Raw genomic sequence first — 14,553 nt, forward strand, 5'->3', positions numbered from 1 at the left:
GTGTGTGTGTGTCTTTTATCTCAAAGAGTGAATAAAACTGAACTGTCAATAATGGATGATGCTTATAAATGCTTTGGAACTATGGTCCCCTGTTAGGCAGATTCATTAGAAAAACTACTCTGTTTATCTGTGGGGAGATCTAACTTCTCCTGGACTGGTTGGTAAAATGTGTAAATGACATGGATCCATGTATTCATTAGCACTGGCTGGATGTGATATGCTTATTAAAGAGCTTACAAGATGAGATAAAAGACCTCTGCAATCTCCTACTGTAGACAATGTTACCAAAGCATCCAATTTACACAAACTCTGGATTGTTGCTGATCATTTCAAAGAATTTAAAACTTCATCTATCTTATACTTTTGGGACATTTCCATATGCTAAATATATATGCAAAAACATGTTTTAAGTTTAATTAAAAGTTTATTCATGCATAATTACAAAATAAGTAAAATTGTATTATTACAGTTTTGAATTATGTTTGTAAAGATTCTCAGGGTGAATTCAGTTAAATTTGCCAACTTTATGATGAATGACAAAAAAGGGCCCAATTTACCTGAATTCACCTTACCGTTCAAAGAAATACTGCTAGATATATAAGGGAAGCACTGATGTATCGACTACTGTTGTTTATAGGCCAATTATTGACCAAATAAAAACCACCATCATTTTGGTAATAAGCATGAAAATACAGATATGAAAAACCGATGGTTTATTTATAATTAGTAGCACACTTTGTAAAAACTCAAATGTACAATCCAGAAATATTAAAAGCCACAATATGTAGAAGGGTTGGCACGCCTAAGAACATAAAATATCTATAGGGTATATAATGAGGGATACCATCCAAAACAATATCATATTTGTGATATTTTAGTTTTTTCTTTTTCATAAAAGGCTGCAACATATGAAAATGTATAAAAAACTAAGGGGTCTGAATACTTTCTGAATGCACTGTGTGTGTGTGTGTGTGTGTGTGTGTGTGTGTGTGTGTGTGTGTGTGTATATTATACAGTATATATTATATGTACTGTATATACTGTATGCTTAGAGTGAGTAATATTGTTGATTATGGACACCTTGCATGAAACCGAAATATTAAAACAACCAACAGTTTGTACAAGACATATTTAAGTAAGAAACAAAGCCTCTTTTTTTGACCAAGTGTGTATTTCATTCAATTTGACACAAATGCAGGCCTCACTTACACAATTCACCAACATTCTGCACCAATAAAAACACTCCACAATGTGTATTTCATATAAAAGATCTTACAAAAAATATCTCACATTTCTCAAAAAGGGGAAAAACTTCAGAATATTATGTAAAAATGCCTTTCTAATATTGTCAAGTTGCCAGGGTTACACTGAATCATCCATTGGTTTGACATTATGCCTTTTCATATGTGCGCACACACTCCACTCCCTCAAAGGTCAACGTCTGTAAACAGCAAAGATTGGGAGAAGAAATATTAAGATCATCATTTTTCAATATGTATTGTGCTTCAATATGAGCACTAAATATTCATGGCACTAATGGCAGTACAACTAAGTTTGTATTTAAAAAAATATTATATGTATACTAATATTTATAATGCAACTCACCATAATCAATTTTCCGTCTTTGATTTCTCTAACAAATTTTGTCTCCTTGCCGTCCCACCTCTGAACGTGGACAAGGTTGTCTCCTTCCATGGTTACAGTTGACTGAAATAATATGAAAATAAATACGTTTGTTAATAGTTCTGTGATTTGTCTTTGTGCATGTTATACACAAAAATTATATTTTGCATTTGTGCGAGTTCATACAAGGTGGCAGATCATGCAGGGTAAAAAGCAGACTGTAAGTTGCAAAGAGTGCATTTAAATTAATTTGCAATATTGATTTGTAAAAAAATTATTTTTGAACTTGCTGCAGCCTTTGCACACATCAGTGAGTGTCTTTGTCACAGAAAACATACTTAAATGGCACAAAAAACACAAACCTTTACATGTCTATCATCTGCTGTGGTTTCGTCAAACTCCTCTCCCAGTATGAACGAAATCTCAGTATTTTTGAAGGTACTCAGTGTCTTTACAAAAACTTTGTCCCCTTCATGGCTGATGACAATTGTGGGTTTGGTAACATTGCCAACTTGCCTAGTAGCAAAACCAACACCTGTGGTCAAAAATGAGAGAAGAAGACAAACATTAGCCTACAGACAGAACAAAATTATTATAATAATTACTGCAGCCAAACTTATGCATGCATGCATGCATACACCTAAAGAGCAGGCTGCACTATTGCACTTTGCATGTGCAAAGATGTTCAGAGCAATCTGTCTTTTTGCAAAAACTGAATTATTTTTACTTACCCAGTGCTTTCATGTATTCATCAAAATTCTTGCTGTCCACCAGTTTCCAAGTTGCACAAAATGCATCAACCATATTGACAGTTTTAAAAATGTAGTGGTCCTTTAAATGTTCACAAGCTCCTTTATGTGTCTGCACTCTGCAGGCTGGAAAGCCCAAATTAATTAATACTCAGGGAGGCGGGGATTATGAAGAAGCTTGTGCTGATTGGATGCATTTTTATCTACTCAAGCTGTGATTGGTTTAAATACATGGCGAGAAGTGACACTGTAATTTCAGTTGTCTAATCCAATAACGGGTCTTGCTTGGACTTTGCATTTGAGCAAAGATTACAATATCAATAATTACTATAAAGACATAGTTTATTACACTGTTACATAGATTATCATCTAAATAATCTAGGTAAGCATCTTAATAGCATCCTAATGATATGGAATAATATATATATATATATTGCACAAATAAATCTACGTAAAACAAGATTAATTTAAAGATAACTAGAATGTTTATAGAATACCAGGTCAGTGCAAAACTTTGCATACACTATTTCGAAGCTGGACATGAATTCACCCCTTTCTCTAGAAGCATTTTGTTGATACACAGGTGCAGTTCAATATTTAGAGAAATCTATTTGTGCATTGTCACATTTTAATGAACCAGTTGTGACTCAATGCACAAAGAAAATGATCGATCAAAAATACATTAATAAATTTCACCAGGTTGCTAAGATGCTGTGTGGTTGCTAGGTGGTTACTATGATGTTCTAGGAAGTTCAGGGTGAGATAGATAGACAGACAGACAGACAGACAGACAGACAGACAGACAGATAGATAGATAGATAGATAGATAGATAGATAGATAGATAGATAGATAGATAGGAATTAAAAATTAGAAAAAAAGGACTTAATTATTGACTGTTTCTCACCCACACCTATTATATAATTTCTGAAGATATAGATACATCTATTGGAGTCTTATGGATTACTTTTATAATGCCTTTATGTGGTTTTTGCATCTTCAAATGTCTGGCCACCATTTACTTGCATTGAATGGACCTACAGAGTGGAAATATTCTTCTAAAAATCTTAGTTTGTGTTCTGCAGAAGAAAGAAAGTCATATACATCTGGGATGACATGAGGGTGAGTAAATGATGAGAGAATTTTCATTTTGGGGTGAACTGTTCCTTTAATGTCGAGTTGAGTCTGTACTGCAGAGGCCGAATAAAGTGTCACCACAAACCATAAAGCCTATGACCACTCCCTTGTTTTATCCAAATAATGATGCCAAAGAGGAGGCCTGAATGTAACCATGGAGCTTTTGGGGTGTATACATGTAGTATTTAAATACTTAATGTGATTAAAATGATTGATAGATAGATAGAATATTGTAGGCTATGTAATCTTGATATACTTTTATATGCAGAAAACACAACATTTAATAAACATTCGTTATCCACTGCACACAATAAATTGCACGCCACAGAATTTCTACTGAATATATGATATGCATGTTATTATGTAACTACGCTTATTGATTTGAAAGTGTTCTCACTGATAGACTTCCAGTGTAAGAACTGGATGGCAGACAGAAGTTTTTTTTTTTTTTTTTTTTTTTTCTTATTGGATCATTTGTGCCCTAAAAGTCTAATTGTTTAAATTTTTGCATTTCTAGAAGTGTAAAATGACATACAATTTTGTGCAGACCCACAACAGCATTTTTTATAAAATTATTAAAATGAAGTGACTCATCGGTAGTCACGAATAACTGTGATTGGTCCATCATCACCAGCGCTGAGAAAAGTAACAAGAACCACGTGACAATGATTTATACAAGCAGCTTCAAACGCGGTCTGAAAATTAATTTACACCTGAATAATGACACAACGCCAGTTTAACAGCCATTTAATGGAAAATACACCGTGCACAATAAAAATAGTTATTATTTAGACCCATTATACTTGACTAATCAGACATAGTTTCTGAGCCTCTTAGACCCCGCCCATTTTGTGTGTTCTACCGACTGATTCACAAGGCTTTGAGACCGTTTGAGACAGCCGCTAGGAGGCAGTCGTATTCCATTCGGCACACACGATTTCAGTTCATCTCGGGCAAATTTAGTAGCTCTCCGCTGTCATCACCATAAATTCTTAGAAGTATTTGTACAGTCACTAAACAAATGCCAAGGGGTTATGCAGGCGTAACATGACTTTTTAAGCATTCTCACTGTGTGAGTCATTCCAATGTCGCACCACTAACTCATGCCTTTGATATATGAAATGAAAACACTTTATTCGAAGCAGATGAAATCTGAGTCATTAAATATCGAGGCAACAAGTATGATATATTGTCTAAATCATCAGCCCAGCACAGTTGTCATTAGCTGAGTTACGTAAATGTCTGGAAACTGTGCCAACTGTGGAAAAATGAAAACAATGTGATGGCCAAAATCCCAAGCTTATGAAGTGTAGCTATGCGTTTTTGCCGTTGTTTCCCAACTGTTCCCCCACATGTCTCTCTCTTTCTCCAGAAGTCATTCCTAAAGCTTCGAAGACTATCCCCCCCCTCCCCAACAGGAAACCACGTGATGCCACTTAAAGGAATAGTTCACACAAAAATGAAAATTCTCTCATCATTTACTCACCCTCATGCTATTCCAGATGTGTATCCTGAACACAAATATTTTGAGGAAAATATCTCAGCTGTGTAGGTCCACACAATGCAAGTGAATGGTGGCCAGAACTTTGAAGCTCCAAAAAACACATAAAGGCAGCATAAAAGTAATCCATTCGACTCCAGTGGTTTAATAAATGTCTTAAGAAGCGATATGATAGGTGTTGGTGAGAAACAAATCAGTATTTAAGTCCTATTTTTATTTATTTATCTACTTTCAAACAGCTGTCACATGCGCGTTCAAGAGAGGACCAGGTTCGTCTTCTGTTTTTTGGTGATTCACATTCTTCGTCCATATCTCCACCTGGCCTATTGGGCAGGGGGGGAGAAAGAAAAAAAGGGAGAGATAAAGGAAAGGAAAAGAATAAATAAGTCATATTTGTACAACAGCCCGTTAGGTGATGATATGCACGTAAAATGTGAATTGACAAAAAACAAAAGAAGACTCTCGTGAATGTGCATAGAAGGGCTGTTAGAAAATAAATTTATAGAAAAAAAGGACTTAAATATTGACTGTTTCTCACCCACATCTATTATATAATTTCTGAAGATATAGATACATCTATTGGAGTCTTATGGATTACTTTTATAATGCCTTTATGTGGTTTTTGCATCTTCAAATGTCTGGCCACCATTTACTTGCATTGAATGGACCTACAGAGTGGAAATATTCTTCTAAAAATCTTAGTTTGTGTTCTGCAGAAGAAAGAAAGTCATATACATCTGGGATGACATGAGGGTGAGTAAATGATGAGAGAATTTTCATTTTGGGGTGAACTGTTCCTTTAATGTCGAGTTGAGTCTGTACTGCAGAGGCCGAATAAAGTGTCACCACAAACCATAAAGCCTATGACCACTCCCTTGTTTTATCCAAATAATGATGCCAAAGAGGAGGCCTGAATGTAACCATGGAGCTTTTGGGGTGTATACATGTAGTAATTAAATACTTAATGTGATTAAAATGATTGATGGTGTTTCTCATACTGTAAAGTTCACCTAATGGACCAAGACAAGCTGTTTCTAAAGTACTACATGAAAAAGGCACCCTAAAGGGACTAAGAACAAAACATTTATTTTTAGGCACAGTTTGTGGTCCTAAAATGTATGCAAGTAGGATAAAACTCTTGCTGTTCTGTAATGTTACACACAATAAGATGCCACAATTTAAACTATGGTACTCTATAATGTAATGGGTATGGCAGAACTTTCTGAACAAAGAGAACTTGAGACCCTGCTGTTTTCAATTAAACTGGCAGGCTGAAAGGTATGTCCGGCTGCCTCAGATCTTACACTTGGCCAAGCAAGAATGAAAAGATGAGTCTGGCTATACTTAACTAGTACATATGTACTTTGTAAGTTTCTGTTGTGAAATTAAAATGGAATTTATAACAAATATGGATACCATCAACCAAGCTACAGTAAAGTAAAATTTCGTCAAGACAAACTTTGAATGCTGGCTTTACAAAACCTTACCTGAAAGTTTAAAACAGCTTTACTTTAAATATTCTAGACCTTTGAATGTTATTTAGTCAAGTAGTTTAGATATTTGGGCAGGCTGAAAAGCCTTTTGCGGTATTAAGGTTATAAGCCTTGTGTAGTTTGAAAACCTGGGCAGGCTAAAGAGTAGGGATGAGAATCGTAAGGAATTTAACGATTCTGGTTCCGATTCCAATTCGTCTTAACGATTCCAGTTCCTTAACGGTTACAGTAACGATTCCAGTAATTCTTTTAGTACCTTTTTTAAAAGAATTATTTGGAAATGAGAAATGCAATTCAAAAAAAAAAAAAAAAGGGGCAGTGGTGGCTCAGCGGCACCGCCAAGATGCCACTGTTGGGCCCTTGAGCAAGGCCCTTGACCCTATCTGCTCCAGGGGCACCGTATCATGGCTGACCCTGCACTCTGACCCCAGCTTAGCTGGGATATGTGAAAAAAAAAGAATTTCACTGTATATGTGCAAATGTATAACGTGATAAATAAATACAATTAAAAAAAAATAATAATTAAATTCTTTTTGTACTCACTACCCTCTGCTATCTGTTACCAAATGATGAGATCATTTCAGATGTCTACAGAGCAGATATAACAAATCAGAAATAAATTTAATAACCTACAATTCTTGTAAAAGGTGTGTTTGCAGACTTTTTAGAGACATAATTTCAATCCAATAACAGATCCTAACTATATTTTAAATAAACAAATCTAAACCAACAAGAAATGTGATGGCATATTTCATCGATTCATTTATTATTTTATACAATTCCACTTATTACAACAAAACTCATGTATCTTTAATTATACATCATCATATGAACAACCAGTCAGTAACTGCACTGCTTGATTTAAGTCATAATTAAATAAACAGTAACAGTTCCAGAGACAGTTTAGACTGTTTTGTAGCCTAATGATGTAGTTCAGGCTTGTGAGACTTCAACAGTTCTTATTTAATTTTGAGTTGGACATTCATAACTTGCACATCAGTATAAGATTATTTGTATACTGGACTACTATTCACACTAGTGCCATATTTGATTTTTAATGGGAATGACAACGAGGCTGTGAGGGATAGACTTACAGTCTCTTCAATGGCACGAAAGGCATAAAGCTCCTAGATCACATCTGAATTTCCACAACTCATGTTGTCTGGAGTTCCCTTATGACTCAGTACACTTGACTAGCGTATATTAACGCATATGTGGAGTGCCTTCTTACACGACCTAGTTGAAACCTCTCCACAATAACGCCAATATTCTAATATTGGCTATGGTGTTTGAGCCACACCTGTTTTGATGCGAAGCTGTCCAGTATAAAAGCAGGTGCACAAACACCATTTCCTCAGAATTTCTTCTCTTGTCTAGAAGCCCTCTACCCTCCGCCGTCGATATACACAAGTCAGTGGGCGGAATCTTCACGGCTACGAGAAGAATCTCCACTCCCTTGCAGTGCTCTGGCGAACATCACTCCACCTCGCCACTTGACACTTCGCTGGTGAACGGGCCTCAGCATCTTGATTCCCCGCAGTGCTTCGGCAGGTGTTGTTTATCCTTACAAAGCAATTGTATATTGTGTGAAATATAAATATGTATTTATTTATATATTTATATATCTAAAAGAATCACTTACGTGTTCGCGTCTTTTTAAAGATGTCGTTCCGTAAGTGTTCCTTGTGCGAGAGGCACATCCTGCCGTCAGAGACAGCTCTCATGGAGACAGACTACCCTCACTGCGAGGGCATGAGTCTCAAGACGCTTTGCATTCTGATGGACGATTCAGCCTCACGAGCCCTCCCACCTGCCTCTTCTGTGATATCCGAGGATTCACAAGAGGAGGCACGGTGGGGCCGCGAGGTCGAGCAGGATGAATTTGTGGTGGTCCTAATGCCCCTCAATCTCCACATGACGTGTCTTTGCCGATACGTGCACGTGGCCTCGTCTCGTTCAGTTGTTCTGATGCTGGGAATGATGATGACGATGTCATGTCTCTCGCTGCATCAGGTGAGTGGTCAGTGGATAATGCTGCCGCCCCTCCCCCCAGTGAGGGCTTACAAGGGCATTTGAAAAGCTTAACCTCGAGTGGTCTCCCCCAGAGGAACCTGAACAGTCTCGCCTAGATGAATGGTTCCTGCAGTCCGGACGCCGTCAAGCAACCGCGTTCTGCAAATCTGATCCCCAATGTTAATAACGAACTGTCTAAGTCCTGGCGCACACCCTTCTCAGCACGCTCGCACAATGATGCCATCCTCTCTAATGTGGGTCACGAGGAAGAGAACGGTCATACCCAACCACCCCCTGTGGAGGAGGCGGTAGCAGCACACCTCTGCCTAGCAAGTAACAGAACGTGGAAATCACGCCCCATACATCCTTCCAAGCCGTGTCGACAAACGTCCCCACTGGCTGGAAAAGCTTACTCAGCGGCAGGACAAGCTGGATCAGCACGCAATGGCTGTGCTCCAGGTATTTCAAGCCAAGCTCCTCAAGCAAATGTACAAGCAAGGCTTCGATCCAAAGACATTCAAAGAGCTCCGCACCACTACAGACTTAGCGCTGCATGCCACGAAAGTCACTGCGCAGGCCATTGGCAAGTCCATGGGCAACCTTGTAGTTCTGGATCAACCTGTTTGGCTGAACCTCACAGAAATGAGTGATAAGGAAAAAGCCACTCTGCTGGATGCACCAGTGTCTCCAGCCGGCCACTGTTTCGAGCCAGCACCCGACTAAAAGCCCCATACCTGCTGCCTCGACCGGTGAGGCCACACAAGCCTTGGCCCAAACAGAAGCAGCCGTATCAGCGCCCGGCTCGCGCCGGCAGAACAAACCTCCCCACGCAGTAAAAGCGCTCCTGATGGGCACAGCCCTTTGAAGTGGAAAGCAGAGCCCACAGTTCACTCCAGATCTGCTTCAAAGAAGGCTCGATTGTAGACACAAAACACTGTTCCCAATCTCCCCACTGCTGTTTGTCGGGAAAGGAATAATGTTGTTCACAGTATTGTTCAAAATGTTGTTTCTGTGTCTTGCACTCAAATAAATGCAATAAAAAATGCAATAAATACAAAAAATAAAAAAAAGAATACAGCACTCGTTGCAAATGCATGAGATGCTCACATTCTCAATAAAGAGCCCTTTTCCTCTTCAAAGCCCACACATTATGCGCAAGCACTTCCCTATGGTGAGCGATGCATTATATCATTCAGTGAGCAAACCAAATTGCCCTCTGTCCCGTTACGCGGACGCGTGGTGAGCCCTAACAGGTATATCAGAATGGGTGCAAAAAACGATAGAACATGGTTATACGTTATACGATTTGCACGCCGGCCACCCCGTTTCAATGGCGTTCTGTCTTCCAGTGGCGTTCTGTCTTCATCCTAAGACGCGCTGGTGTTACAAGCCGAAATACACAATCTCATCGTGAAAGTGCAATAGAGGTTGTGCCTAATTGTCAACCCCAAAAAGGGTTTTACAGCCGTTATTTTCTTGCCCCAAAGAAAGACGGTGGGCTTCGGCCAATCCTGGATCTAAGACATTTGAATCGCGCACTCACAAAGCGCCCTTTCAAAATGATTACTCAGAAACGGATCTTATCGCATGTACGCCCATATGATTGTTTGTGTCGATAGATCTGAAGGATGCGTACATTCATATCCAAATTGTACGACATCACAGGATGTTTTTAAGATTCACGTTCGAGGGAACAGCATATCAGTTCAAAGTCCTGCCCTTCGGACTGCCTCTTTCTCCTCGCACATTCACAAAGTGCTTCGATGCGGTTCTCGCCCCTCTGAAACTGAGCGGCGTGTGCATCTTGAAATACCTCAACGATTGGCTGTTACTGGCACAATCAGAGGCTCTGTTATGCCAGCACAGAAACTTACTGCTGCAACATCTAAACAGCTTGGGCCTCAATGTGAACTGGGTGAAGAGCATGCTCTCCCCCAGCCAACAAATCTCCTTTTTGGGAGTTCCACCCCAACACCACGAGCGGGCGCGCGTACCTCACAAGCGAGCGCGTTCAGGCCATTCTACAGTGTCTGTCTCAGTTCAAACTGGGGAGAACACTTCCACTGAAGCTGTTTCAAAAATCATTGGGGTTTATGGCGGCGGCATCCGCCGTCATTCCATTAGGTCTCTTACACATGAGACCTCTTAGGTGCTGGCTCAAGCACCATGTGCCATGACACGCTTGGGGCCATGGGCGCATGCGCATCACTATATCCCACCGGTGTATAGCAGCTTTTGCACCTTTGACAGCTCCTGCCTTTTACCAGCGAGCAGTCACGCTGGGGCAGATTGTCAGGCAGAAAGTGGTGACTACAGATGCTCCCAACACAGGTTGGGGGGCGGTGTGCGATGAACGCCCGACTTTCGGCACCTGGACAGGTGCGAAGAAAGCGTGGCACATCAACCGCCTAGAGCTATCGGCTGTCTTCCTAGCCATTAAGGCTTTTCAGTCAGAAATAGCAAACTGTCTTGGTTCGCTCAGACAACATGACAGTTGTTGCATATATAAACCACCAAGGCGGAATTCATCCACCGCCACTGTTGAGATTGACGCGTCACCTCCTTCTATGGAGTGAGCATCATATCCTCTCCCTGAGAGCGACATATGTCCCAGGCCGCCTGAATTACGGTGCGGACCTATTGTCACACCAAGGGGTGATAATGGGCGAATGGAGACTTCATCCTCAAACTGTACTGAGGATTTGGGAAATATTCGACAAAGCAGTAATCAATCTCAGTGGCACAGTGGGGAATACCCACTGTCCCCTCTGGTAATCGAAGTCCCAAGCCCCGCTGGGAGCGGACACAATGGCCCACAAATGGCCGGCAAAAAGCAAATATGCATTTCCCCCGGTGTGCCTGATTCACTCCGTCATATGCAAAGTCCGAGAGGACAAGGAAATTATTCTATTGGTTGCGCCAAAATGGCCCAACCAGCCATGGTTTCTGGAAATGATAGAGATGCTGTACAGCTCGCCATGGGAAATACCACTGAGGAGGGATCTACTCTCTCAGGTGCAAGGCACAATCTGGCATCCCCAGCCCAAGTTGTGGAACCTGCATGTGTGGCCCCTGAATGGAGTGTGCTAAAAGCACCAGAACTGATGCATTTAGTCATGAACACCATTTAACAGGCCAGTGCACTGTCCGCGAGACGCCTCTATGGACTAAAATGGAATGTGTTCACTGATTGGTGTCTCTCACATGGCAAAGACCCAGTAAACTGTCCCGTACATGAAATTCTCATATTTCTTCAGCAGCGATTTGATGCAGGACTCACTCCGTCAACATTCAAAGTGCATGTGGCGACTATATCTATGTATCATGTACATGAAGCTGGTGCCACTCTAAGCAAGCATGATTTAATCATAAAGTTTCTTAAAGGAGCAAGATGATTAAACCCACTACAGCTGGCTACAGTCCCAACTTGGGACTTAACTTTAGTCCTTAAAGCTCTCACAAGGCCCCCCTTCGGGCCTTTGGACTCTGTTGATTTGTGCATGCTCTCCGTTAAGATGGCACTACTGCTGGCTCTGGCCTCAGTAAAAAGGGGTCGTGACCAGCATGCACTATCAATTGACAATTTATGTCTGGAATTTGGCCCTGGACTTTCAAAAGCCACTGTCAAACCCAGAAAAGGCTATGTGCCTAAGGTCCTAACCACGCCCTTCAGAGCGCAGGTGGTTCACCTTCAGGCCTTCTTCCCTCAATTTATTTCAGAAAAGGAACAATATTTGTTATGCCCTATGCGGGCGCTACACACATACAGTACGTTGAGTGTACATGCCAGTTCAGACTGTCTGATCAGCTCTTTGTGTGCTATGGATGCACGAAAGGAATGTTTGGCCTTGTTACAGACACACAAGGTGACACACACAGGTTTAAATGGCAATTAAAGGTTAATTTCCCACACCTGTGGCTTTTTAAATTGCAATTAGTGTCTGTGTATAAATAGTCAATGAGTTTGTTAGCTCTCACGTGGATGCACTGAGCAGGCTAGATACTGAGCCATGGGGAGTAGAATAGAACTATCAAAAGACCTGCGTAACAAGGTAATGGAACTTTATAAAGATGGAAAAGGATATAAAAAGATATCCAAAGCCTTGAAAATGCCAGTCAGTACTGTTCAATCACTTATTAAGAAGTGGAAAATTCGAGGATCTCTTGATACCAAGCCAAGGTCAGGTAGACCAAGAAAGATTTCAGCCACAACTGCCAGAAGAATTGTTCGGGATACAAAGAAAAACCCACATGTAACAGGCTGCTCTGGAAAAAGATGGTGTGGTTGTATCAAGGAGCACAATGCGATGATACTTGAACAAAAATTAGCTGCATGGTCAAGTTGTCAGAAAGAAGCCTTTACTGCACCAATGCCACAAAAAAGCCCGGTTACAATATGCCCGACAACACCTTGACACGCCTCACAGCTTCTGGCACACTCTAATTTGGAGTGACGAGACCAAAATAGAGCTTTTTGGTCACAACCATAAGCACTATGTTTGGAGAGGGGTCAACAAGGCCTATAGTGAAAAGAATACCATCCCCACTGTGAAGCATGGTGGTAGCTCACTGATGTTTTGGGGGGGTGTGAGCTCTAAAGGCACAGGGAATCTTGTGAAAATTGATGGCAAGCGTGTTATCAGAAAATACTGGCAGACAATTTGCATTATTCTGCACGAAAGCTGCACATGGGACGCTCTTGGACTTTCCAGCACGACAATGACCCTAAGCACAAGGCCAAGTTGACCCTCCAGTGGTTACAGCAGAAAAAGGTGAAGGTTCTGGAGTGGCCATCACAGTCTCCTGACCTTAATATCATCGAGCCACTCTGGGGAGATCTCAAACGTGCGGTTCATGCAAGACGACCAAAGACTTTGCATGACCTGGAGGCATTCTGCCAAGACGAATGGGCAGCTATACCACCTGCAAGAATTTGGGGCCTCATAGACAACTATTACAAAAGACTGCACGCTGTCATTGATGCTAAAGGGGGCAATACACAGTATTAAGAACTAAGGATATGCAGACTTTTGAACAGGGGTCATTTCATTTTTTTAATTGTTGCCATGTTTTGTTTTATGATTGTGCTATTCTTTTATTACCTACAGTTGAATATGAATCCCATAAGAAATAAAATAAATGTGTTTTGCCTGCTCACTCATGTTTTCTTTAAAAATGGTACATATGGGGGCCTGGGTAACTCAGTGGTAAAAGACACTGGCTACCACCCCTGGAGTTCGCTAGTTCGCTAGTTCGAATCCCAGGGTGTGCTGAGTGACTCCAGCCAGGTCTCCTAAGCAACCAAATTGGCCCAGTTGCTAGGGAGGGTAGAGTCACATGGGGTAACCTCCTCATGGTCGCTATAATGTGGTTCGTTCTCAGTGGGGTACATGGTGAGTTGAGCGTGGATGCCGCAGTGGATGGCATGAAGCCTTCATCCTCCGCCACCTGGATTGAGGCGAATCACTACGTGACCACGAGGACTTAAAAGCGCACTAGGAATTGGGCATTCCAAATTGGGTGAAAAAAAAATGGTACATATATTACCAATTCTCCAAGGGTATGCAAACTTTTGAGCAACTGTATACTTATGCTCTTCCCTTTAAGGATGAGCTCCCCATCTTTTTACACAACTGCCTGCATTCAGGCCTTTGTAATTTACTATAAGTCACAAGCACTTACATTAGAAATAAACTCCCTTCCCGACTAGGTTCATGAAGGAGTTAATTCATACTATTTGACTATAGTTCATATATTCATTCTGAGTGCTCCCCTCCTGACCCAACACGAAGGTCACTAACTGCGGCATAGTCATGTCGGTCGCCATCCCACGAGACTGCGGCGTCATGTTTCCTTTCTGGGAGGTTATATCGTATAGTGCGGTGTGATGGGATTCTGTTCCCCATATGCATTAATCAACACAATGTCAAGTGTACTGAGTCATAAGGGAACATCTCGGTTACATACGTAATCTCGGTTCCCTGAGACGAAGGGAACGACACATCGCGAATGCTAGCCACACTACAAGACTCAGAGTTC

The 14,553-nt window shown here is 41.0% G+C and overlaps 1 protein-coding gene across 1 annotated transcript; it reads right to left on the bottom strand.

Annotated features, from left to right (window-relative positions):
* Positions 1-962: 962 nt before the first annotated feature.
* LOC127455451 (fatty acid-binding protein, brain-like) lies at positions 963-2,517 on the bottom strand. Its single transcript, XM_051723366.1, has 4 exons — positions 2,355-2,517; positions 1,986-2,158; positions 1,606-1,707; positions 963-1,441 (listed from the first exon to the last, which is right to left on the bottom strand). Exons 1-4 carry the CDS (start codon positions 2,425-2,427, stop codon positions 1,391-1,393), a joined length of 399 nt encoding a protein of 132 aa, XP_051579326.1. The 5' UTR covers positions 2,428-2,517; the 3' UTR covers positions 963-1,390.
* Between the last annotated feature and the right edge of the window lie 12,036 nt (positions 2,518-14,553).

Source organism: Myxocyprinus asiaticus, chromosome 17 (assembly GCF_019703515.2).
Source record: "Myxocyprinus asiaticus isolate MX2 ecotype Aquarium Trade chromosome 17, UBuf_Myxa_2, whole genome shotgun sequence".
In the NCBI taxonomy this organism is placed as follows: Eukaryota; Metazoa; Chordata; class Actinopteri; order Cypriniformes; family Catostomidae; genus Myxocyprinus; species Myxocyprinus asiaticus.

What these genes read in the sequence shown, in the direction of transcription:
- LOC127455451 (XM_051723366.1), bottom strand. Translation starts at nt 2,427, where the DNA reads ATGGTTGATGCATTTTGTGCAACTTGGAAACTGGTGGACAGCAAGAAT. An exon ending in CAGATGATAGACATGTAAAG is followed by an intron (nt 1,708 to 1,985) that starts GTTTGTGTTTTT and finishes ATATTATTTCAG; the next exon opens with TCAACTGTAACCATGGAAGG. An exon ending in AAGACGGAAAATTGATTATG is followed by an intron (nt 1,442 to 1,605) that starts GTGAGTTGCATT and finishes TGCTGTTTACAG; the next exon opens with ACGTTGACCTTTGAGGGAGT.